At 38.4% G+C, this 24,225-nt stretch overlaps 1 protein-coding gene and 1 long non-coding RNA gene across 2 annotated transcripts in view; one reads left to right on the forward strand and one right to left on the reverse strand.

Annotated features, from left to right (window-relative positions):
* drp2 (dystrophin related protein 2) overlaps positions 1-24,225 on the reverse strand; it is a 290,040-nt gene that overhangs the window by 34,882 nt on the left and 230,933 nt on the right. Inside the window, exons 13-17 of the mRNA XM_088344789.1 lie at positions 19,815-20,016; positions 14,109-14,194; positions 10,193-10,350; positions 882-1,048; positions 566-677 (exon numbers count right to left, since the gene is read on the reverse strand). Of these exons, the coding sequence (XP_088200915.1) occupies positions 566-677; positions 882-1,048; positions 10,193-10,350; positions 14,109-14,194; positions 19,815-20,016 (725 nt within the window). The remainder of the gene's footprint in view (positions 1-565; positions 678-881; positions 1,049-10,192; positions 10,351-14,108; positions 14,195-19,814; positions 20,017-24,225) is intronic.
* On the forward strand, positions 7,097-17,888 carry LOC148359503 (uncharacterized). The gene is made up of 4 exons (XR_015851427.1): positions 7,097-7,231; positions 13,297-13,411; positions 14,144-14,328; positions 15,785-17,888. It is a non-coding gene; the product is annotated as an uncharacterized LOC148359503 (long non-coding RNA).

A 24,225-nucleotide genomic window follows, 5' to 3' on the forward strand; every position in this document is an offset into this window, starting at 1 on the left:
AGAAAACAGAGAGATAATTGCATTTTTTTGTTTTTGTCTTTTTTTCTTTCTTCCCCCTACTTTTCTTCATCTTCCTGTGTTCGTTTTTTTGCCTTTTTAATTTCTTCTTCCCTATTTTTTATTCCTTTAAAAAAACCCTTCTTTTTGTCTTTCTTTGAGAAAAGCTAGGTAAAGGCAAAAACAAAAGGGGTGCTTTTTGCTCACTCCCAGTCTCTGTGGTTTGTAGTCTTCCTTGGTCTCATTTTTGTTGCACTACACATTACAGCGACATCTGGTGGACAAATATAAAGCACTGTCTCTTTAAGAACAGCAGAATGATTTTATGACCGCTGTAATTTGTGGAGAATCCCATTCGCCCCAACCACACCCGGATCCAACCTTCTGCGGCCCCCAACCCAATGGAGTTTGAGACCACTGATCTACAGCCTTTGATTAACCAACATTCTCAATCAACTGCCCTTCTTCAATAAAAAGTGGAGCATTCAATGTTAAGGCAAAAGGGGCGATGGGAGTGACCTATCCGAAGAGAAGTTGAATTTATGGGTTAGAACAATAGTTGTCTTACTGGTGTGTAGTACTCCATGATGGGGTAATGCAGCTTCTTGCCCTTGGAAGTGCGCCCAGTTAGAAAACACGTCTGGCAGATGTCCACGTTGAACTGCTTTAAACTGCGATACCTGCCAAAAGCAATAAAAATCAACGTGAGTTTGCAGAATAAAGGCTGGATGCTGATGGTTTGTTTAATTCAAGCATGCGCACAGACTGCCAGATTGTTCTATTACAGCCACTTGCTGAACTGTAATCCGTTAACAGCTTTCGCCACTAAATGAATGATTCATTAGAGGCCATCATAGATCAGAAACTGTGACGCTTCCACCTGCCTGAAGCCCTTGATGGGACATTGCTTGCAGATGTAACATTTGGCCTGGTGCTTTGTGGACTCGGCCGCAGTCACCCGGTGGAGAACAGGTAGCCAGACCAAGGACTGGGGCTCCAGGCTCATCCAATCAAGAAAGTGAGACACTTCTATGGCAGGTTTTCCTGAAGCCTACGCAAACAAGAAAATAGAATCTAAATATAAACCAGGAGAGCTACATGATGTTAAGTGTAGAGAAGGTGTACTCATTGCAGTAGCAGGAACACAAGTGACTTGCACTGGTTTAAATTGTAGCAAAGAATGAGAGTACACACAAAGATGGAAGCTTTTGTAAGAGACTATTTGAATAAGAATGAATATTTTTCTTGATTTTTAGATTTTTTTCTTCAGGGTACAGTTTGCAACTTGCTCATCCCTTCTGCAAGTTCTTACGCAAAAAGCCACATTCCCTTACCAAAATAAGAGTACCGAAATCGGGCCTTAAGGAAATATTTCACATTTGTTTCCAATTTAGCCACAACAATGCAATGTTTCGGTTCTGAAGTGCATCTTCCTAACTTGGAACTGTGGTGAATGAAAGAGTTGGCGCTATTCCATAGTGTACTTGAACGCGACCTTGTATGAACACAAGCTCAGCGACATCACCTGCACCTGGCTGCATTTCCGGTTGAATCTCAAAGAATAGCAAACAATAGTGGGCAAAATATAGTGAACATTACGATGACACGTTTTTACAAGTTTTTACTTTCAATTATTCCTCTCATCGCAAGAATTGAGTCACGAATGTGTTTGACTTAAGCCATGTGTGCAATTCCTCTCAAAAACTGAAGTGAACACAAATGAAAACAATTACAATTATCTATTCCCATTGAAATGTGTTTCTTTGGGCTTTATTCTTCTTCTCTGGTTAATTTGTTTTTAATGCATGATGCCCCTTTATTATTTTCATATTTTTTATTTGTTGAAAATGTTCAAGTGAATCGTCGGGGACCGGATTTCATGATAAACCTTGGCTTTTATGAGCCAGCTTTTTTTGGTTTTAGGTGTAACCACCATGTAGAAGTATTTTCGATTTTTTTCCAGCAACATACAAGTGCTGGGAATTGGTCTCCCAGGTTGCATTACAAAGTCGTAGGTAGAGGACTTAAAAAGTACTAGATTAAATGCATGTTTGCCAGCAAATGAGGCCACTTTGTTATTGTATTCGGCAGCATGCACAAGACAGACAATCATAAGAGTCAGATTGGATTGATCACTATCATATTTGTTGACTTATTTGGGAATGTGGTTAAATGCTGTTAAATGTTATATTACTGCTTTTTATTACACTATTGTTTCAATGCACTGTAATCACGATGCACTAGTAACCTGGGCCGGTCTCCAAGCACTACCTCGGAAATGTTTGAACTTATTTAACCTGTCATTCTTCTCTTCTCTTCTCTTCTCTTCTCTTCTCTTCTCTTCTCTTCTCTTTTGTCAAGTGTTTATTTAAGAGTGACTTGTCTAACAATGTTGCAAACAATGTTCACCATGTGGTTATCAATGACAATTTTAATTCTACTTCTATTTTTAATCCCATCACGCATCAAACAAGATTTTTCATTTCACAATATGAAATTATTCGCCGACTGCTTCTATGTAATGATCTATCTATTCAAGACGTTATTAAAGTTTTAAAAGTTGTTTAAAGTTAATATATTCGGGTAGAGTTACAGTGTATGATAACATAATTGAAGCTGTGTTCGACTACTGACCAGGAACATCTGAAGTACAACGTGTGTGTCCGCGCGATTGCATCACGCTCGGCGGGATGCCTTTTGGAGAATTCCTGGATGGGATCAAAGTTAAGATATCCTCATAAAGGAGAGAGTCGCTAAGCGATGGAAATCGGCGATGTGCTAAATTCTCATTAAGTCGGCATCTGAGGTGCATTAAGAGGTTGATTTCCCTCGGGCCTTCTTCTGCTGCTCAAAAGGAGCTGCATCATAAATACATGCATATGTGAGTCTGTGTGTGAAGATCCCAATTCCACAGACGGTGAGCTTTAAAGAAGTGGATCTTCTCCTGGGACCAAGAGGGCTATTCTCATTTCCATTTTACCCCCATTTGTTCATTCCACACAAGAGGTAAAACAAGTGACAGTGCCTAGCGAAAGTATTGCCCCCCAATACCTATTTGTAATTTCGCCACATTTCACGCTTCAAACTTAAAGCTAGAAAACTGACAATATTTTTTTTACAATCAACAACATAAGAGACACAATCATGAAGTGGAAACAAATTATTTCAACATTTTATATTACATTCACAACGAAAAAATTGAAGAGTAGGTTTTGCAAAATGATTGACTCCTGTTCTCTTAGCTCAGCCAGATGACGCCAGAAGTTCCCTGATCACTTCTGAATGATCCTATGTCAACCTAAATGCCAAACATTGACTAACGGCGCTGTCTGTCATTGAGCACCTGCTCTGTGATGGGCTCTGATTTTTTTAAAAGTAGAAAGACAGCCTCATGAAGACACACCAGGCAGGTCCAGGATAAAGATGTGGAAAAGTTTAAAGCAGGAATATGATACAAGGATATTTCATCGCATTTATACATCCACTGGAGCACTGTATGAGCCATTATATCAAAATGGAGAGAGCATTAAACCACTGCAAACCTACCAAGACATGGACCTCCCACTAAACTATAGGCTCAAATATTGAGAACACTGATCAAAGAAGCAACAGAGAGGCCATGATCACATTGAATGGCCTGCAGGCATACACACAGTTGAGGTGTGACAATCTGTGCATAAGACATCTATTTGTTGTACTCTGCATAAATCTGCTCTTCAAAATAGAGTGGCAAGAAGAAAGTTCTTTTTAGAAAACACCATAAAAAGGCCCGTTTGGCGGTTGCAAGAACCCACATGGGAGACACAAATGTGTGGAACAAGGTGCTTTGGTCAGATCAGACCACAATTGAACTTTTTTGACGAAATATAAAGCACATCAACCTGAAAAAGCCATCCCCACTGTCAGTCATGGTGGTGGCTACATCGTGCTCTAGGACTGCTTTTCTTCAGTATGGACTGGGAAGAATGTTAGAGTTGATGGGAATATGGATGAAACCTGGTACAGGGCAATTCCGACAGAAATTCTGTCGGAGTCTGCAAGAGACCTCAGGATGGGGTGCAAGTTCACTTTCCAACCGGACAACAACACTAAACGTAAAACAACCTACAAAGGAATTGTTTACAACTAATAATAAAAACTGTCTAGAATGGCAAGTCAAAGTCCAGACCTCAATCCTATATAGCATTTGCAAAAAAAAATGATACATTAAGTGCACGACAAATCACCATATAACTTTAAGGAACTTGAGATGTTTTGTAAGGAAGAATGCGCAACATTTCTGTTTTAGAATGTGCGAAACTTATGGAGACATACCCAAAAAGACTTGTGGCTGTGATCGTGGCAAAAGGAGATTGCTCAGTAGGGGGCAATATTAGTGCCCTGCCGACTCTTTTATTTTTATTTGTTAGCACAATATAAGCCTGAAATATGGCAATGTGTCAAAAGGTTCATGGGGGTCCAATACTTTAATAGGCACTGAAAATTCCCACCACGTTTTTCACTGTACATCCGTGACGTTACGACGTCAGGGTCAAAGCAAAGCGCTAAATCGGGACATCACTTGACTCGACCTGACCTGTCATAGCGCTGTACAAATTTTATCCGAGTGGCTGCTCTCAAACTAATAATGTTCAATCATTAATCTCTGTCATAGCTTCTTTAATGAATGTTCCCGATGCCTAATGAGGCCCTTCACCATCTAATACTCGAAAGTGTTGTCCGCGGCCCTTCGGCCTCCTTCGACGACGGCGTGTAAATGTCGTAATTAATTGTACCTGAGCGGGTTCACGAGGTGATTACAATTAGATTACAATCTCAGATTTACACCTCTCCTTTTACATCCCACTTGCTCTGAACTGGAAGTTATTCCAGTACCTAACTTTATGAATAGGGAAAAAATAACGACCAAATAATGTGATTTTAATGAGAACAGCAAAAATCCTCCAATGACATTATATAATTCAGTGTTTTAGGGCAGGACATGTTTCTAAGGTTTGCCTTCAGATTCATTTTAGCACAGTGGTCTCCAACGTTTTTTGTGTCTAATGTCTGGCAATACTCTCCAGGCCCGGCCCAATAACATCATTAGAGACACTTACAATGACAATAGTAAGAATAATCATAAGAAAAATATGCTTAAATCGACTTTGTTATTACGAGACCAGTAGTGATGTAGATGACGTAGGAAAAGGCATTACATTTACCATTCTGATAGTTATAAACGCAAAAAAGCACTGCGAGGAAAAAAGAGTATTTGGTGTATCCGATCATAAATCAGACTTTGAAGGACATAGGTTTTAAATTTTATTTAGGTATTGTGTTCATAGTTTACCTTGTCAATACATGATTTTAATCACAGCCTGGCGTATTCAACAACGTGGTACCATGAGTAAGGATGGCGAGACAACAAAACCATATCTACAGCCTTTTCCGCGATCCGGGTTTGGATCCCGTTGTGTTCAATGTTGTAAAAATGTGGTCTGCGATATTTTTTCTATTGATCAATAATCGCTCAAATACGGCAATACAATACCATAAAACCTCGTGTATGATGCGCACAAAAACTTTAAGTCCGTATTTGGATAAAATAAATGTGGTGTAAGCAAAAAATAAGGCAACTTTCTTTCTGTGCGGTCCGGAACCAAACCACCCACTAATTTCTGTTCCTTCGTAAAAAAATAAATATGAAAGAAAACAGGATTAGGTCATTTTGGTTTGAGTTTCCTCCATGGAGCCAACTTTATTAGTTTTGCAGCGTCCGCAATAAACATTTATTATTGATAGCTACTTTGTGCTACGGTTTGTCAGACATAATTTTCTTTTTTACAGTTCCTGGCGATTGTAAACTCATTTTTCTTCACTTTCTCAGTACTCTGAGAATTAATCATCTTGTTTCACTGTTTTTTTAAATTTTATTTTATCAATCAAGCATTCTGCTCTTGAAAACTTGTTTTTTTTCCTCACAACTGTGAGAAGTCTGCAGTATTTCATTAGTTTTTATGGACTTTGAGATGTTTTATACTGCGACTTTTCACTGCAAATATTTTTTTACACACATCTGCTTGTGTCGGGAACTCTGTTTTAGTCACTAAAGCATCATTTACAAAAGTTCTGTTGAATTCTATTTTTTGCTGAACATGATTTACTGAGACAGTCTGCAAAGCCTGCTACTGATGGGAACTAAAAATGTTAGAGGACATCAATTCTTAGGAAATTTTGCTAAAACCTACAAAATCCCCAGCATACAAAATGTTGATTTTGTAATCTTGGTCATGAATATAACATTCAGCAATAATAGCCAATATTTCAATTTTTGTGTTTAAACTAAAGCAGGCTTAAAATAATAAATGATAAAAAATCCAGTACTGCTTTTGCATATGGAGCCATTTGTAAAATTTAGCAATATTGTACATCAGTGATGAGCATTCAGACAGGTGCAGTGGTGCTTCGGATGTCATGATGGAAATCCATCCATCCAACCATTACTTGGACCACTTATCCTCAGTAGGGTCGCAGGGGTGCTGGAACCCATCCTTGCTGTCTTCGGGCAGTGTGCCGGGGTCAACTGGAACTGATTGCCAGCCAGTCGCAGGGCACAAAGAGATAGACAACTCACTCGCCTATTCACAACTAGGCACAATTTGGACCAGCCAATTAACCTGACATGCATGTTTTTGGGATGTGGAAGGAAACCGCAGTGCCCGGAGGAAACCCACTCAAGCACAGGGAGAACTTCACACAAGAAGGCTCAATCTTATGACCTCAGAACTGTGCCGCGGACGTGCTAACCACTCAGCCGCCGTGCTGCTCTCATGATGGAAATATGACATTAAAATACGTTTGATTTTTTTTCTTCAGATGTAAGGTTACAATAACTTTAAGGTCAGAAGCTCTGATAAGCAATGGACAATTATCAAATCATGTAGTCTATTTTAATATAACAAACAATGATAAGTACCAGCCTTGGTTTGAATTTAACATTGACATATTGTGTGTGTGTGTGTGTGTGTTAGCATTGATCTTTGTAACAGTACACAGAGTAATCGACAGTCGTCATTTGTGACCTTGTTTGGGTTTGTACAAGAGAGGCTTGTGTGTGAAGAGTTAACATGGCTTGTACTTTCTAGTATGAGTCATCAATGTTACCTTGAAACCGTCTTGATTTGTCGTCTCTCTTGAATAAGTGAGGGCTTGACCAGTCTTTCACTTTTATCAAAGCTGTTCCACAATTTTGGTAAGTCAGATTTTTGAGTAGTTTTATTTTTTTATTTCAGATAGTTGGTATTTTTTTCTCATTTTGTATCCTAAATGTTTATCATATTAAATGGTTCTATTTATTCGGTCTTAAAATTCTTTCACCATTAACGTCACAAATCCCCCCCAAATCCCGAATTTTAACATTATATTGGGAATATTTGTGACACAATTAATATGAAACGTATTACAGTGCTGAGCTTCTGGAGCTGCAGAGCGAGGTACATAATTCTCTTGCCTCGTGGCAGACCAAGGATTTGGCGCACACCTCAGCCCCAAACAATAAAAGGCTATCCAGTAATTTATTTCTCATTGCATGGGCTTTTTTTTAATGGCAGACTACTTATCTATTGTTACTTTTATTTAAAATGTGTGGCTCATAGACTTAATTTATAACTAATGATACAATAATAATACATTCTATTCTATGCTACATTTTATATAAGCTTTCCTTATTCTGCAAATTTAGGATGTAAAATCATTTATTTTTGTTGTTGTTGTTACTGTTGTAATTGTTGTCACCATTAAATTACACAAAGTCATTAACATCTAGATATATATTGATAAACAAACCAATGTGGTGAATAAATATGTTGGTGATGATGGTGAAAACTAAACAAAAACCAAATAAATGGAGATACAATCACATGGAGATATCTTTTAAGAAGAACACAAAACAGACATTCCAGCACATTTCTTAGTGAGGGCAGACAAGTGGGAGTTTTGATACCGGAGGTATCTGGCTCAAGCTCCCCTACCTTGTCTTTTTAATGCAAAGGTCCGGACACGCAAGAATGGTGGTCCTGCTGCCTGGTGGCGGACCCCCTAAGGCAGCAGGTCCAAAGACACTTTGTATAATGGGAAATACACACAACAGAACAGTCAGTTATAACCATGAGCACTGATGGGAATTATTGTTGTTTTAATAGATACTCTTATTATATAGTCTGCTGAGAATGAATGGAGATGCAATGATAATGATGATGGTGAAAATGGTGGAGGTGATGATAATGATGATAATAATGATGAAGTGACTGCATCCACAAAACTTATGTAAATACGTATTTATATTCTTGAGGTGTTTGTTATATGTAAATATACAGGATATTTAGCTATAAGATACAATTATTAAGGAAGTGGGGTAGGATCAAATAAGAATATGCTTCTTCCTATTCCTTTTCAGACATGTTACGTTCACATTGTTTTGCTTATTTGACTTGTTGTTTTGTTTATTTTTGTTTTCTCAAACCTCACCACACGTCACTACTGGCACCCATTTGTGTTGAAGTTTTCAATCCACACCTCTCCATATCTTTGTCCCAGGTAATAAAAACTCATGACATAATTAGCATTGAAGTAACATTAAATCCCCAACTAAATGACAAGGGGCAAACAGTAAAGGAAGCTGAAAGGACGAACGTGGAGCAGAATAGACCAAGCATAATTACGACAAGTGTCGTTGAAATTCATGTAATCCTCCGGTCAGCCATTTAACATGGCAAAATGATGTGCCGTCCCTATCGAAATGAAGCCAGGTAAAAGTTCACTCCACCTGAGGCAGACTATAGCCCAACGCATACAATACTGATCTCGTTTCATCTTGCCAAGGGCAAATAACTATTCTCAGATCATTAAAAGCAATGCCAAGCAAGAGTTGAGAAAAGGGGATTATGTACGGATGATACTTACACTGAAAGTGCTTATCTGATTGAATGCCTAATGTAAGATGTTTTTCAGCCCGATTTTCAAATAAATCGAATGTAGCTCATGTCCTATAAGGCCATTCTTCATTCACAAAATATGAACACAAATCATTGACCACAGAAAAAACATTACAGAACAAACCTCACCAATATATTGACTTTAAAACAGCATCCTTGATGCTCTCTCACTGATAGGGTCTTTTGTGAGTGGACTTTGTATTTGTCTATTGGTGTCCATGCATCATTCATTGCAGCCTGGTCATCTGTGAAGGGGGATTATCTCATGTGCACTCCCTTCTCAAGGTTTTTCATTTTCATAATGCTGGGGGTTTGAGTATATCTTTGCCCTCATGCAGGTTTCAGATCAGGGGGTGTGGTAACTTTGGCCTGTGTAATCCTTTGAGACTCTTTGTGATCATATATATGCAACTCCACACAGGAAGGTTCAATCTTATGACTTCAGAACTGTGCCGCACACGCGCTCACCACTGCGCTGCCCATATACATACATAAATAAATAAATAAATAAATAAATAAATAAATATATGTATATATATATATATATATATATATATATATATATATATATATATATATATATATATATATATATATATATATATATATATATATATATATATACATCCAACATTCAATTCAATCTTTGTAAATACACTCAAAACTCAGGAATCCAGTTAGATATGGATTGAAGAATACATTTAGTCATATTTTATGTGGTATTTACTGTGCAACATTTGGTCCGGCCCGTTTCCAATGTGTGTTCCCGACATGCAAGCGATTTGTTCTTATTTTAATGGAAAATGCAAAATTAGAGCTATGAAAAAGGGATGGACACTTTTAATTCGATTAAACAGTATATCAGAAGAAGGGTCATAATCATCCGTAAAATATGTGTAAGATTAAATCTGGTCCCTGCTATCTGTTTCAGAGCTCGCCTCACATTTTGTGTTGACAGAATTCACCATTTTGAAAGTCTTATGTTACTTTAATGACATCACAGCTCTACAGCAAACAAGCCAGATAGGCCATAAATTAGACTACATTTCTTGAAACTCCAGCGCATGGAATAGTTTTCATACATAAATGTGGAGAGGAGCACTACATGTTCTGTGCCTATTTGAAATAAAAATTCATGTTTTGGGATTATCTTTAAGGTTCATACAACATGTGACTTGAGTTGAGATGCAAGCTGCAAAATAGATTCCCGGTGCTCTCACCATGCGAAAGCAGCTGCGAACGCTGGGCTCCACGTTACTGCCCCCGAAAGCGGCCACCTCACCCAACTGGCGTGGAATTTGGATGGCCTCGTGCAGCAGAAGGCTAAGGTGGCGCTGGTCCGTCACACCTCCATTGCCGGAAACTTGACGGAATAAATCTGTCCCCACCATGAGAAAGTGCAAACGTTACAAAACAATGCAATTTCTTTTGAGACAGAAAAAACATAAATGTCATCAAGTTCATGTTAATTGATTCAATTATTTGAAGGGTGGAACTATTTATCTTTTTTTCTTTTGCCTTAGGCCAATTTAGTTAAAAGATATGTGAAATTGTAATTGATAAACCTCATACACCTTTAAAATCCAAACAAATTTAAACAAATCTTTTTCCCTTGAAAACTATGATTTTGATCTTATATTGCTAAAATGACTTAAGAAACAATTCACTATATAAATATATAACATTTTATTTTTTTCACCTTTTTTTTATTTTGATAAAATGTATACATTTTTTTCAGTTGTCTCTCACTAAACCTTTTCTTATTTTAACAGGCATGAAAATGTTAATGTTTAAAAAAGGTGAGAAGGGCTAGGTGGAAAAACATATTTATTTGTGTATAAGGAGCCTCACTAGTTTTTAATTAAATATTGATAAAAAAATTGTGTTTGATTTTTTTCTCAGCTCAAACTAAGAATTTCAGGTTTGCCACTGTTCTGAATGTTCTCCATTTGTGGATAATGGCTCTGACATTGGTTATCTGGAAATGGTGACGAGACCTTTTCATTTTCAGGAATAAAAGCTTTTATTTCAACTTTTTGTGTTGATTTAACACATTTTTCAGTCTGCAAAATCATGCAGTTGTTTTTTTTATCTCTTCTGGGATTTCTTTGGATCGTGGTGTGACCCTAAACGGGCAGTTCATGCTTAGAAAAACCTCCAACATGATAGATTTAAAACCATTTTACAAAGAACAGTGGGCCAAGATTCCTCCAAAGTGTTGTGAAAGACTCATTACCAATCATCATAAACGTTTGATTTCTGTTATCACTGCCAAAGATGGTCCAACTCGATATTAGGTTCTGGGGGCAGTTAGCTTTTCATACGGGGCCAGATAGGTTTTGATTTTTTTGTGCCGTATCAAATGAAATCAACATTTCAAAACTACATTTTGTATTACATTGGGTTTTCTCAGTCAAATGAGTTGCAAACTAAATAGAAACAATAGTGTTGATATTGAGAAGGTTAGAAATAATGATTTTTATTTGAAAAAATAATTTTATCCTTCGAACTTTGCTTTCGTCAAAGAATATAAATATGAACACATTTGAACAGTTATTACTAAAACGAGTACAATTATCTTCCAATGGGAACTATTTGTTTCAACTTTCCTATGTTAAAGAACTAAGGTATCACACATGCACCGAGGACTCAAAGACAACGGAAATATTTTTTTCTATAAAAATGGTATTTATCACACCCAAAGCTGAACTTATGCTTTTTTATATGCAATCCTTAACAAGTTCTAGGAAAAATGCTGATGCAAGTCTAATAAACCCAAATGTATAGTTTTTCTTTAGTGGGCTTTAAAAAACTCTGCATGAAACTCATTCTTATACATAAACATAAGGGAGGCTCATAAGGTGTTCGAGACTGTGTAGGTTTTTTTTCCCGTGTGTTTTTATCCCAGTATACATTTATTGAACCACCAGCCTGTGATAAATGCTACCTGAACTAAAATGTGTGGTTCTTAGAAAAATCTTAAAATGATAAAGTAGTTTGGGGAAATGCTGATTCCGACGGATTTACATTGCAGTTCTTGGTTGTCCAGTAAGGTATTTTAGATTATATGCTAGTTATTATTCAGTTCAACTGCTCATACTATAAACTGAGAAACTCAAGAATATGAGTTTCCCCCTAAAATGTATCTTATTGCAATACATTTTGAAAGTAGTATGTATTTTTGTCAACTTTACCTGGTTCATTTTAATGATACTATAAGGAATACACAATTGAACGGAAACACATAATTTAATAATCTACTATAAGCAACAACAAAATATTTTAACCAGTGTTGTAATATTTAAATATGTCACTGCCCATGTTTATTCATCTCACTTCGATTGGGTTTTATTTTATTGTCAGAAATGCCATCAATAGGGCTATCACTTTAGAGTCTTTGAGTGGAATACATAGTGAGAGACAGGAAACAATAATTTTAGCTCATGAAGAAATGATCAGGCCTGTTAACGACTAATTATTGATTTGCTTAGGCAAAGGTTGAGTAACCTGAGCAATATTTCCCCAAGTATGATGAGGCTTTAATGGTGAGGTTACAACACAAACATTATTCTATTCTATTCTATTCTATTCTATTCTATTCTATTCTATTCTATTCTATTCTATTCTATTAGCAATTTGATTTACAAAAACAATTGTGCAGTGATAGATACTGAACAAGTATGTACAGAAGTACAGATATATATATATATTTTTGTGTTCTATTGATAAAAACAACAACAAAAACATGGCTCCGAAACGCCATCAGAAATTTGGCGGTAAAAACCAGACATGGGGACTTGAGACTTAGTGACTTGGACTCGAGTCGACTCGAGTCGCTGTTTTTATGACTTGTGACTTGACTTGGACTTGGCAATCTAAGACTCGGGACTTGACTTGTGACTTGACTTGCCCAAGAAAAAAATACTTGGGACTTACTTGGGACTTGAAGGTGAAGACTTGAGACTTACTTGAGACTTGCACATGTGTGACTTGGTCCCATGTCTGGTAAAAACCCCTCCTCAGGTGTACTGACTGTTACATTGCTCAAGACAATATTGGCCTTGATAGTGGCACTTGGACAGGTGGTTATTTTCTGGAGGGTGCAATAATTTGGAGAGCTGCTGCTCTACCTAATCAGACTGTTTTCTCCAAGAATGCACATGGAGTGTGTTTATGCATGAGTTAGAGTGATTGTCAACACACTAATTAAATAACAGTAATAAAGTAACAGAGTTGACGTTATGAGGCCATTCCAGGGCAGCATCTGTGTTTACGAGTGTCCAAGGTAAACGCTTAACAGGTACGGGTACATATTTTTCTTAAGAGCGACATCTGGCGTCTGGCAAGCGTGACGGCCAACTGCTGAGGCTGCCTTCGACCTTAGGGATGCTTTAAGTGAGGGGAAGTGCTTCTTGGTCCATGCAGATAGCGCCCCGACTGTGAGTAATCTCGATGTTTCTTATTGTCTCGGCTGGTTGAAAATCAGCTTCTTTTGACCAGATGCTCCAACGTCCAGCTGTGCCACCCCGAAAATGTGTTACCCTTTTAAAACATGCAGCAAAGAGAAGTACAGTGGTACCTCTTTATACGGGCTCCACGAGAATTTCGGTATACAAGTTTTATTTGGAAGGAATAATTTAGCTCTACATACAATGGAGAATCCAGGGCAGTCCCAGAGGCACCCACTAGAGACCCCTCACCGCTTACAATTATATATTTTCTGTAAATGTCTATCTGAAGACTAATAGTCTTGTCTATTTTTAACTATAATAACATTTGTGAAATTGGAATGTGACAGCACTAATACATTTACTGTACTTAATAAAATACAGCACTAATTAAAACAGAACCGAGTCTACGTTGCCAGATTGCATTATAGACGTGTATTTTGTGTTGTTGTCACTGGTGGTTGCAGCAGTAATAGACCGGATTGCATTCACTTGTTTAAAACAGATAAGAGGAGAACATCTGTGACAAAGAACGGCGACAGACGTGAAACGTGTGTGAATGAACTTTAGTGGCGGGCGATCCTTTTAAGCCCCCTCAGTTTTGAAGAAGCCCCATCCGCCGCTAATGTCCCTCTTTCCATTAGCGCCATTGTGTGTAATTTGCTCCTTGGTTGCATTACTCACTCACATTTGTATTTCTCCTGTACGTCGGCGCTGCACAAGCTCACCAGGCCCATCTTGAAGCTCAGCACGCGCATCTTGCCATTGCGAGCGCTAAGTGGGATGAAAGACGGAGCTTTAGAACAACCAACACTGCGCAGACGGGCATGAGCAACGCCTCTGCGGTTTTCTCAGCCAGGGGAACAAAAATGAGGAGGAATTACGCGGGTCACGGCAGGATGGCACAGGTCAGAGCAGTAATGTGAAATTGTATTAGGGACACATCCACACTCTTTAAACACTGCGGGGACTTGAGGAATTGTTCTTGGGTTTGCGGCGGGCACGCTGAGGAAAAATCACACGAGTGCTCGTGAAGATGTGCGCATGATTGAGCACGTTGGTTTCATACGCTACCTCGCACAAGTTTGAGGCTCAGTTGGAAGATATATTTTTAAAAAGCACTCGAGCGTGTAAAGCTGAATATGTGAGAGGAGGTTAACAATGTTTTTTTGAATACTAGATTGTAGACTTCCTCGTTATTAAAAGATTGTATTACGATGACTATATTTTCCGCACTACAGAGCTAGGTTCACACTGCAGAAATTATTATTGGGTGAAATCTGATGTTTTTGTGAGATCGTTCACATCTCAGACTAAATGCGACTTGTATGTGATCTCCTGTGCAAATGCCACACGTAATGAGCAGAATAGAGCACGTGTCGTGACAGTGTATGCGGAAGTACTCATGGATGTTAAGGGCACTAGAACTTTAAAAGGATTTTATATGTATGGGATGAAGAAACACGTATGAAAGTGGGTTGGATCTGGTGTGAAAAAAATCAAATATGTGCCGTTCAGACGTACTTCAACAGATCGGATACAAGTGGTGTTTGTGCAAAAAAATCAAATGTTCCTCAACATGAACCTAACCTCGGGGTACCAGATTATAAGACTCGTGTAAGCAGAATTGCTTTAAATTATTTTTATTTGGTTTAGAATCAATTTGGTGGTCACCTAGTTGACCAGCTGGTGGTGCTCAAGATTCTCCGCCAGAATTAGTACTCAGAATACGACTCATTTTATTCTGAAGAAATCAGTCCCCCAAACATATTGTATTTTGGCTTTTAAATTATCGATTTAGGCACCGCGGCTGATTGGTTAGCGCGTCAGCAGCATAGGTTATGGGTTAAAAACCAGCTACCAGCCTTCTTGTGCGGAGTTTGCATGCTATCTTGCAAGGGTTTCCTTCGGGCACTCTGGTTTTCTCCCACAACCTAAAAACATGCATTTCATGTTAACCGGCCGCTCCAAATTGTCCCTAAGTGTAAATGAGCGAGGGAGTTGTCTGTTATTGTGTGTCCTGCAATTGGCTGTTCCCTGCCCATTGCCCAAAGACAGCTGGGATGGGGTCCAGCACCCCTGCAACCCCTACTGAGTAAAAGCAGTGCAGATAATGGATGGATGTAAGGCAAGAAAATCAATAAACAAAGAAACAGATCAAAATAAAATAGCACGCTTCTAGTTGACAAAAGAAAAGGCAATGGGTGGGGAAGAGGGGTTGGCGTTCAATAGACATGTTGTAATTTCTTAGAGAAACACTGGATTGTAGATTGTTGGCCACAATTCTGGAAATTTACCCTACCAGGTGTACTAAGCTTCACAGCTGCCCAAAAACATACAGCATGTTGTTCATTTTGTGCGCAGGATACCTTGAAGAATGAGGCCGGGCTGAAGGATCGTGTCTCGACCAGTGGCAGGAAACATTTGGGGCCAAGAGGGGATCTGAAGATCTCGTAGCCAGAGATTGTCTCTACACTCACCCCCAAAAATTAGGAGGTGAACTGGTACATAGTTTTGAAGAACATTTTTTGTTATGATTACCATAAATTTCAGACTCAGATTGAGTTCATTAAAAGCTGCATTACTTGAATAAAATAATGAAATTCAATTTGGTCTTTGTACAAGCCACTCTAGATTTTAAGTTCCAGGCTTAAACAGCCATACAAATGAAGTAATTCACGTCCATTTCTTCTAATTTCCCATTCTTACATAAGCACAACTAGTACCATTTGTGTACTATATGATTTCGAAAAAAAAGTGACCATTCGAGATGGCGTTTACAAAGACGAACACATATTTACGATTGTGCTGAAAAAAGAAACTGCAAATATGGGTGGCGTCACGTAAAACGTAAGCCCTATATGTCTACAAGACAGCGCCAGCGCAACAACACTGTGGAGAATAGTGCCAGGTTGTAACACAGATGTGTCTTTTTCTGTTGTTGTCATTAGTGGTTGCATCCCTAATGAATCCAAATTAGATTAATTTATTCTCATTCCTCAATGATGAAAGAAACCTGAGGCCAATTATTAATTAGATGAAACTAGACAATTTCCTGCGGCACACCAGACAGCATTGACCTTCATTGAACAAATGTTTTACACACACCCAAAATACATTTTTGGGCATGTTAAAGGGACATTGTGTGGTATTTAGCGGGTCTTAGTGGTCAAAAATTGTTCATTAATTATAAAAACAACAATATTCATTTAAATAATAAGCAAAAATGCATGAACTATCATGTAAACTTGCATTTTCTTACTCTTGAGATAATGAACAACAGGAAGCACACCTAAACGGTGCTGACATCATTGTCCGCCATCTTAGCTCTAAGGGTACCCCCACAAAACTGCAAACCTTACTAAAGGCTTAGCAAAAACTGAACCTAAAAAATGGTGTTGTTTGGTCACCTTTAGTCTTCTTAGTTAGGTTTTTGCTTGCACTATACAACACAGCGTCATCTAGTGGTCAATTATTACACCCTGTCCCTTTAAGACATCTGCTACATTTCAACACCTGCCATTAAATTGTTCCCAGCAGCAAATTGAGGACTACATTCTCTGAAAACTAACAGCATAACCTTGCTTGGTTTTAAGTTCAAACAATCTTTTGTTCATTCTCCTTGAGCTTTATGGTAGAGTGTGTTTTTTGTTCATTCACCTTTCACAGATAGCACACAGGCTCATGAACAACGATTTGAAAGCGTAGCCTGCTAATCATATTACCATTCGAAACGAGCGGGGTAGAAGATCAGGCCCTTGTGTCTTCCGACGAAGGAGAATATAATTAATGAAATCAAGTTTCGGGTGTCACGTATTCATCAAACGCACGCAGGAGGGAAAAAGATCAAGTCAAATGGCCTTGCAACAGGGAGCAGGTCCCCACTTCCATGATTAAAGTCACATGAGAAGTCAAGGAGAAGCATTCGACCAGCATTCAGAGAGGATGTGGAGATGCAGAAGGCTGCAACTGCCTGTCATCTCCTTTCACACACGTTCTATCTTGCGGCGCTTCCATTTTAAAGCCCGCTGCTGCGCACCAGGATGTTAACCCCGGGCGCACACATGCACGCAGGAAGCTGTGATGCAACGAGACACACAAGACAAAGCCAAGACTGGAGCAAACCTCAAGGCTGAGAAAAAAAAAAGCGTGAAATGTTTTTATCGAAATGAGACCTGCTATCGAGTGATTGAAATGATTAATGGTGATTAATGAAATGATTTCATCGATGACTTGTAGTTGATATTTATTTTTTGTTTCATGCTTATTTTTCAGAACAAGAATTAGCGTATTTTACGGACTATAAGGCGTAACGGGTTATAAGGCGCACCTCACAAAATAGTTGTTTGTAATATATATTTCACTAATAAAACACAATGTGGTAACAGGCCCGTGGAATTAATTAAAACATGCAAAAATATGTGCAAGATTTTCACCTTATTTCATCCATCCCTCCATTTATCCATTATTCGCATCGCTTATCCTCAGTAGGGTCGCTGGGGTGCTGGAGCCCATCCCAGCTATCTTCGGGCAGTGGGCAGGAGACACCCTGAACTGGTTGCCAGCCAGTCGCAGGGCACATGGAGACAGACAACTCACTCGCTCATTCACACCTAGGGACAATTTGGATCGGCCAATTAACCTGACATGCATGTTTTTGGAATGTGGGAGGGACCGGAATGCCAGGAGGAAACCCACCCAAGTACAGGGGAGAACATGCAAACTCCCCACAGCCCGATTTGTACCCATGACCTCAGAACTCTGCGCGGACGCGCTATGCACTCAGCTTCATTATTTCTTCCATTTGATTATATTTTTGCAGTGCAATTTTAAATAGCTTCTTGAAACAAATATATTTCTTGGTACTATCTCATGAGCAGATAATCATTATATAAAAAGGAAAAAATGTATACATTTTAAAACTGACTGATATGTGTGAATGTTACACTTACTGGAACAATGCAAAAACAAAAGGGCAATTTTCAGACAAGGTCTTACAGAACATTAGCGTGCCCTGGCTTATTAGTTGAAAAACACTGGATTAGACTAACCATAGATTCTAATTCTGGAAAAACAAAGACTAAAACAGTGCTTCACTACTTTCACACATATTCCTAAACCCTTTTTTTCAATTTAACTCCTACCCTTTCAGATATTTTTAAATTGTTAACATGTAATGCATTGTTTGACTTCTGAGTTTGAAATGTCAGACTACAGCTGAAGGCTTGCAGCTAATGCTAACAGGATTACCTTTAGATGTTGTGTATTAATAAGGTGGAGACCTTATTAATCGTTCAGTAACAATAAAAACCCCCATGTAAATATATATAACAGATATACTAGAACTTATTAACCCACTTGGAGCATGATTCTACAGTTGAGGTATTAAACATGTTCGGGATCTGGTGAATATATTTAATTGGCTTTTAGATTCAGTCTGCTTTTTCACATTGAATATAATCAGTGAGTAAAATAAAGAAAAGTCCTCATCACATGCATACAAACTATATTTAGATCCTCAACTGTTATTTATTTGAAAACCCAAAAGCAATTACTTGAATTTATGCAGAGGGTGAAGTCTCTGATTGTCTCATTAAGAGCGAGTACTTAAGAGTAACCCGCCGAATTTACAAGACTCTCGGGACCCCTTGCTCCTGTTTCTGTTTCTGCATCATCTTTCTTTTTTTGTACTCTTCGGAGACAGCGGGTAAAAAGACAATAAGGAACAAAAATATGAGGTTGAAAGTTGGCGTAAGAGGATTTGTCTCGGGAGGCTCGATTGAGCCCGTGCACAATGGGAGCTTTAGTTGTTCTGTGACGCTTTAAAAACGTTTGTACACAAAGCCCATAGGACGTTCTGTATGGTAGTGCACCAAATTTTGTCATAGTTGTGGATTGGACCATGTAATAAAAAATAAAATAAAATACATAGATACATACATACATACATACATACATACATACATATATATATATATATATATATATATATATATACATATATATATATATATATATATATATATATATATATATATATATATATATATATATATATATATATATATATATATATATATATAAAAAGAAAGCTGCGATGAGTAACAACAAAGATACGTGGCTTGTTATTGTGTTAGCTGTCACGTCTCATTAAGGCTTAATTAATAAGTATGCGCTCAGGATGTTATTGACTTCCGTGATGCTCGCTAATTAACATGGCTTGATGAACGTAACCGCAATTAATGATCAGATTTGACTCTGTCGTCATTTGAATCGTATGTTTTGAAAAGCACCAAGAAGGCAAACCATTAAAACACTTTTTTCCCATTGTGTAAAAAACTGTTCATTACGTCAAAAATAAGAAATATATGTATATTTTTTTAGTCCAGCCCACCTGTCGTAGACATTGAGCAGCCAGTTGAGACACATGTCCACACAGAGAGGAATGTTGACAAGAAGAGTCCTCTCCTCCTCCAACTTTTCGTAGAGTGCCGTCAGGCCGTGGATGACCTCAACCACGTCCATCACGTGCTCGGCTTGATTCAACTCCTGCTCCCTAAACACCTCAGCCAGGTTGCTCAGCGCCACTAAATCCACTTAAAACAAAAATAGAGAAACACATTCTTAAAGAATCACTCTTCATATTTTCTAATCCTGTTAAAAGAACTGTGCAGAATTTGGGACCTTTCTCTTCCCTGCCATCATCTGCTGGCCAGTATCAACACTGGCCAGCTCAGCTCCTTTATGATGCGCGTGCAAGTATGTGCATTTCTTAGATGCTTGAATACTGTACACTCTTTTTTCATCTTTCATGGTAAATGGTAAATGGTCTGCATTTATATAGCGCTTTTTAAGTCAATGAAGACCTCCCAAAGCGCTTTACAATGTGCTTCACACTTACCCATTCACACACACACTCACACACCAATAGCGGCCATGCAGCCAGGCAAGGCGCCTACCTGCTTATTGGATTAGGGATTAAGTGTCTTGCCCAAGGAACTTCGACATCTAACACGAGAATCGAACCTGCGATCTCTTGATCTCAAGATGAGCGCTCTACCTCCTGACCTAATGCCGCCCTACATGGGTTTTAGTTTTGTATTTGGACTCTACTTGAAGCAGGCCTTTACTTTCTTTCACCATTTTCATGCTACACTAACAAATAGAAACATAAAAATCCCGCTAGGACAAGCATGTCATCATTCTTCAGCACTGTCTCCCACCACCAATTTCTCCCACCTAATGTGTTCCGCTTTGCTAAAAGTAGTACAAAACTCAATTCCAATGAAGTTGGGAAAGTGTGTTAATTGCAAATAAAAATTGATCCAAGTAAATTGCAAATTCTTTTCAACCCATATTTAAATGAATGCACAGCAAAGACAACATATTTATTGTCTTCACTCATAAACTTTATTGTTTTGGGAGAAAATCATCAACTCTGTAATTTGATGACAGCAACACGTGCCAAAATAGTTGGGACAGGTGTCAATAACTACTCAGAAAGTGGATGAATGGAAATCAACCAACTATTTGCAGGTGAACAGATGAATTAGCAACAGGTGAGAGTTGTTACTGGGTATAAAAAAGGGAGACCCGAACAAGCTAAGTCATTCACATGCAAGGATGGGGCGAGGTTCACCTCTTTGTGAACAACTGCGTGAGCAAATTGTTGAACAGTTTAAAAACAACATTCCTCAAAGTACAATTGCAAGGAATTTAGGGATATCATCATCTACAGTCCATAATATTGTGAAAAGGTTCAGGGAATCTGGAGAAATCACTGTGCGTAAACGGCATGGCCGTAAACCATTATTGAATGCCCGTGACCTCCGAGCCCTCAAGCGGTACTGCATTAAGAACCGACATCAATGTGTAAAGGACATCACCACATGGGCTCAGGAACACTTTGGAAAACCACTGTCAGTCAATACAGTTCGACGCTATATCCGTAAGTGTGGGTTAAAACTTTATGTTGCAAAGCGTAAGCCATTCATCAACAACATCCAGAAACGCCGCAGGGTTCTCTGGGCCCGAGCCCATCTAAAATGGACTGATACAAAGTGGAAAAGTGTTCTGTGGTCTGATGAGTCAGTTTTCCAAATTGTGTTTGGAAATTGTGGACGTCGTGTCCTCCGGTCCAAAGAAGAACAGAACCACCCAGACTGTTATGCACGCAAAGTGCAAAAGCCAGCATCTGTGATGGTATGGGGGTGCATGAGTGGCCAAGGAATGGGTAACCTGCACATCTGTGAAGGCACCATTAATGCAGAAAAGTACATTCAGGTTTTGGAACAAAGTATGTTGCCATCCAAACAGAATCTTTACCATGGGCGCCCTTGCTTCTTCCAGCAGGATAATGCCAAGCCACACACTGCACGTCTCACGACAGCGTGGCTTCGTAGTAAGAGGGTGCGGGTGCTTGACTGGCCTGCCTGCAGTCCTGACCTGTCTCCCATTGAAAATGTGTGGCGCATTATAAAGCGCAGAATAAGACAAAGGAGACCCCGGACTGTTGAACAGCTGAAGCTGTACATAAAGCAAGAATGGGAAAGGATTCCACTATCAACGATTCAACAACTAGTCTCCTCACTTCCTAAACGTTTATTGAGTGTTATTAAAAGGAAAGGTGATGTAACACAATGGTGAAGAAGCCCCTTTCCCAACTACTTTGGCACTTGTTGCAATTATAAAATTCTAAGTTTATCATTATTTGCTTATGGAAATAAAGTTTATGAGTTTGAACATGGATAATCTTGTCTTTGTGGTGTATTCATTTAAATATGGGTTAGAAAAGGTTTGCAAGTCATTCTATTCTAATTTTACTGACATTTTAAACTTTTTCCCAACTTCAATGGAATTGACTTTTGTATAAGAGCATACAGGCACAGTGGCAAATAAAGCAGAAGGACTCTTTGAACTCAGTTGGGTATTGTTAACACATAGAGAAAATGTTATACTTTTCTGTTAAAGTGTGTGTAATATTTGACCATCAGAGGGGACTGTTGTCTAATGCAAAAGACAACCAGTGCCAAATTATCACGGCGTAGCAGCTAGATGCCTGACAACATGGCAGCGACTATTAGGTATAGATTCCACTATATAAAATAAATTCAAATTCCTTAACTCATGATTTTCTATTAGAGTTAACATTGGCATGATAGTTCATGTATTTTAGCCTAGTATTGAATGAAAATTCTAACTGTTTTGGTCTTTCTGGAGCACTTATTTTTTTAGCAAATTTCCTGGGTTACAAAAACAAATTTGCCCTAAGGCTGTTGGTATCAAAGAACATCAACATCATTGGCCAATAGTGCCAATGATGTAAACAGTCCATGATAGTCTAAACAACAAACAGCATTGAAGTATGGTCAAAATAACGAAGATGCACCCTAGGCAATCTCATTTCCAGGTGTCCAATATCAAAAATAGAAAAAAAACTCAACAGAAGCCCTATGTATATAAGGCTGCAACCCATAGTTCAGTACCACAACAGAGATGACAGCATTGAGCATTATATCCCCTGTTATAGACACTCAGAGTGGACTCACTACAGGGAAAAAGGAATTGATTCATAATTGTTCTTTAAACAAATATTTTTTAATAGTATGAGATAAGGTCTCTCAGAACCATGTCTTTAATAGCAGCATTGCATTAGCAAGAATTACTTTGAATGAGGGATTTAAAATGTGGTATAAAGATGCCACAGCAATATATTATCTGTCCATTTTCCAAACCACTTATCAGCTGCCCTGGCAGGGGAAACAGTGAACCACTTTCCAGCCAATTGCAGGGTACAAAACGATAAATCCTAACCGGTTTGGAAGCTGCTGCCATAAGAACAGCAATTTCTCATATTGCCAGCCTGAACTTGTCTAACATCCAACACAGGAGTGCCCAAAATAAGGCTCGGGAGTCATTGGTGGCCTGGTCCTCATTTTAAAGGCCGGCAGTACATGCTTGAAATGTTATGTGTTTTATAAACCGTATTATTGATAGGTTGGTCGTTTTGGTTGTAATATTTCTCAGAATTCACTGTGTGAATATAACTTGTTTTTATATTCCCAAATATAAAAACAATCTTTTACACACACACACACACACACACACACACACACACACACACACACACACACACACACACACACACACACACACACACACACACACACACACACACACACGAAGTAACGTTTCAATAATCAGTCTAATTGCATCTCTTATACGTTTAACAGTCTTGTACTCTTTTATTTTGAAGTCGCATTTTCGGTGTATTTTTCTGTTTTCTGTGTGAATAAAGTTAACTTCACACACGGGAGGAGTCAGTGCTGCCGAGGTCCTGGCCCGGATGGGCTACCCGACAGTGCTCTCCCGCTTGGGAATTTTATTTACCTTAATGCTTGTTTTTATTTGAGTAATTCTGCCAACATAGAGTTTATATAAGTTTTAACTTTAACAATTATATTTTTGTGAATGAAAATCGACTTTTTTTAACCTTTGAAATAAATATTTTTTGTTTTAATCCTTTTTTGAATGTCCCAATCAAACAGGAAAACAAACCAAGACAAAAACAAGGGTTTATAGTGATTTGTAATTGCAGTTAACAAAATGAAAACAAATCAAAACAAAGTGGCTCCTTTATAATTTTAATGTTCTGTATGTGGCCACCAGATGAAAAAAATGGACACCTCTGCTTTAACATCTTAGCATTTTCTGATCTCATATCAGTGATGCAGCATAACCAGTAACAGTGATCTGATAGTCATTAGGGGCTTTACAAACCTGACAATCTAAGAAAATTTCTACCA

This window comes from Urocampus carinirostris, chromosome 9 (assembly GCF_059441175.1).
Source record: "Urocampus carinirostris isolate Australia breed hairy pipefish chromosome 9, RoL_Ucar_1.0, whole genome shotgun sequence".
NCBI classification, from domain to species: domain Eukaryota; kingdom Metazoa; phylum Chordata; class Actinopteri; order Syngnathiformes; family Syngnathidae; genus Urocampus; species Urocampus carinirostris.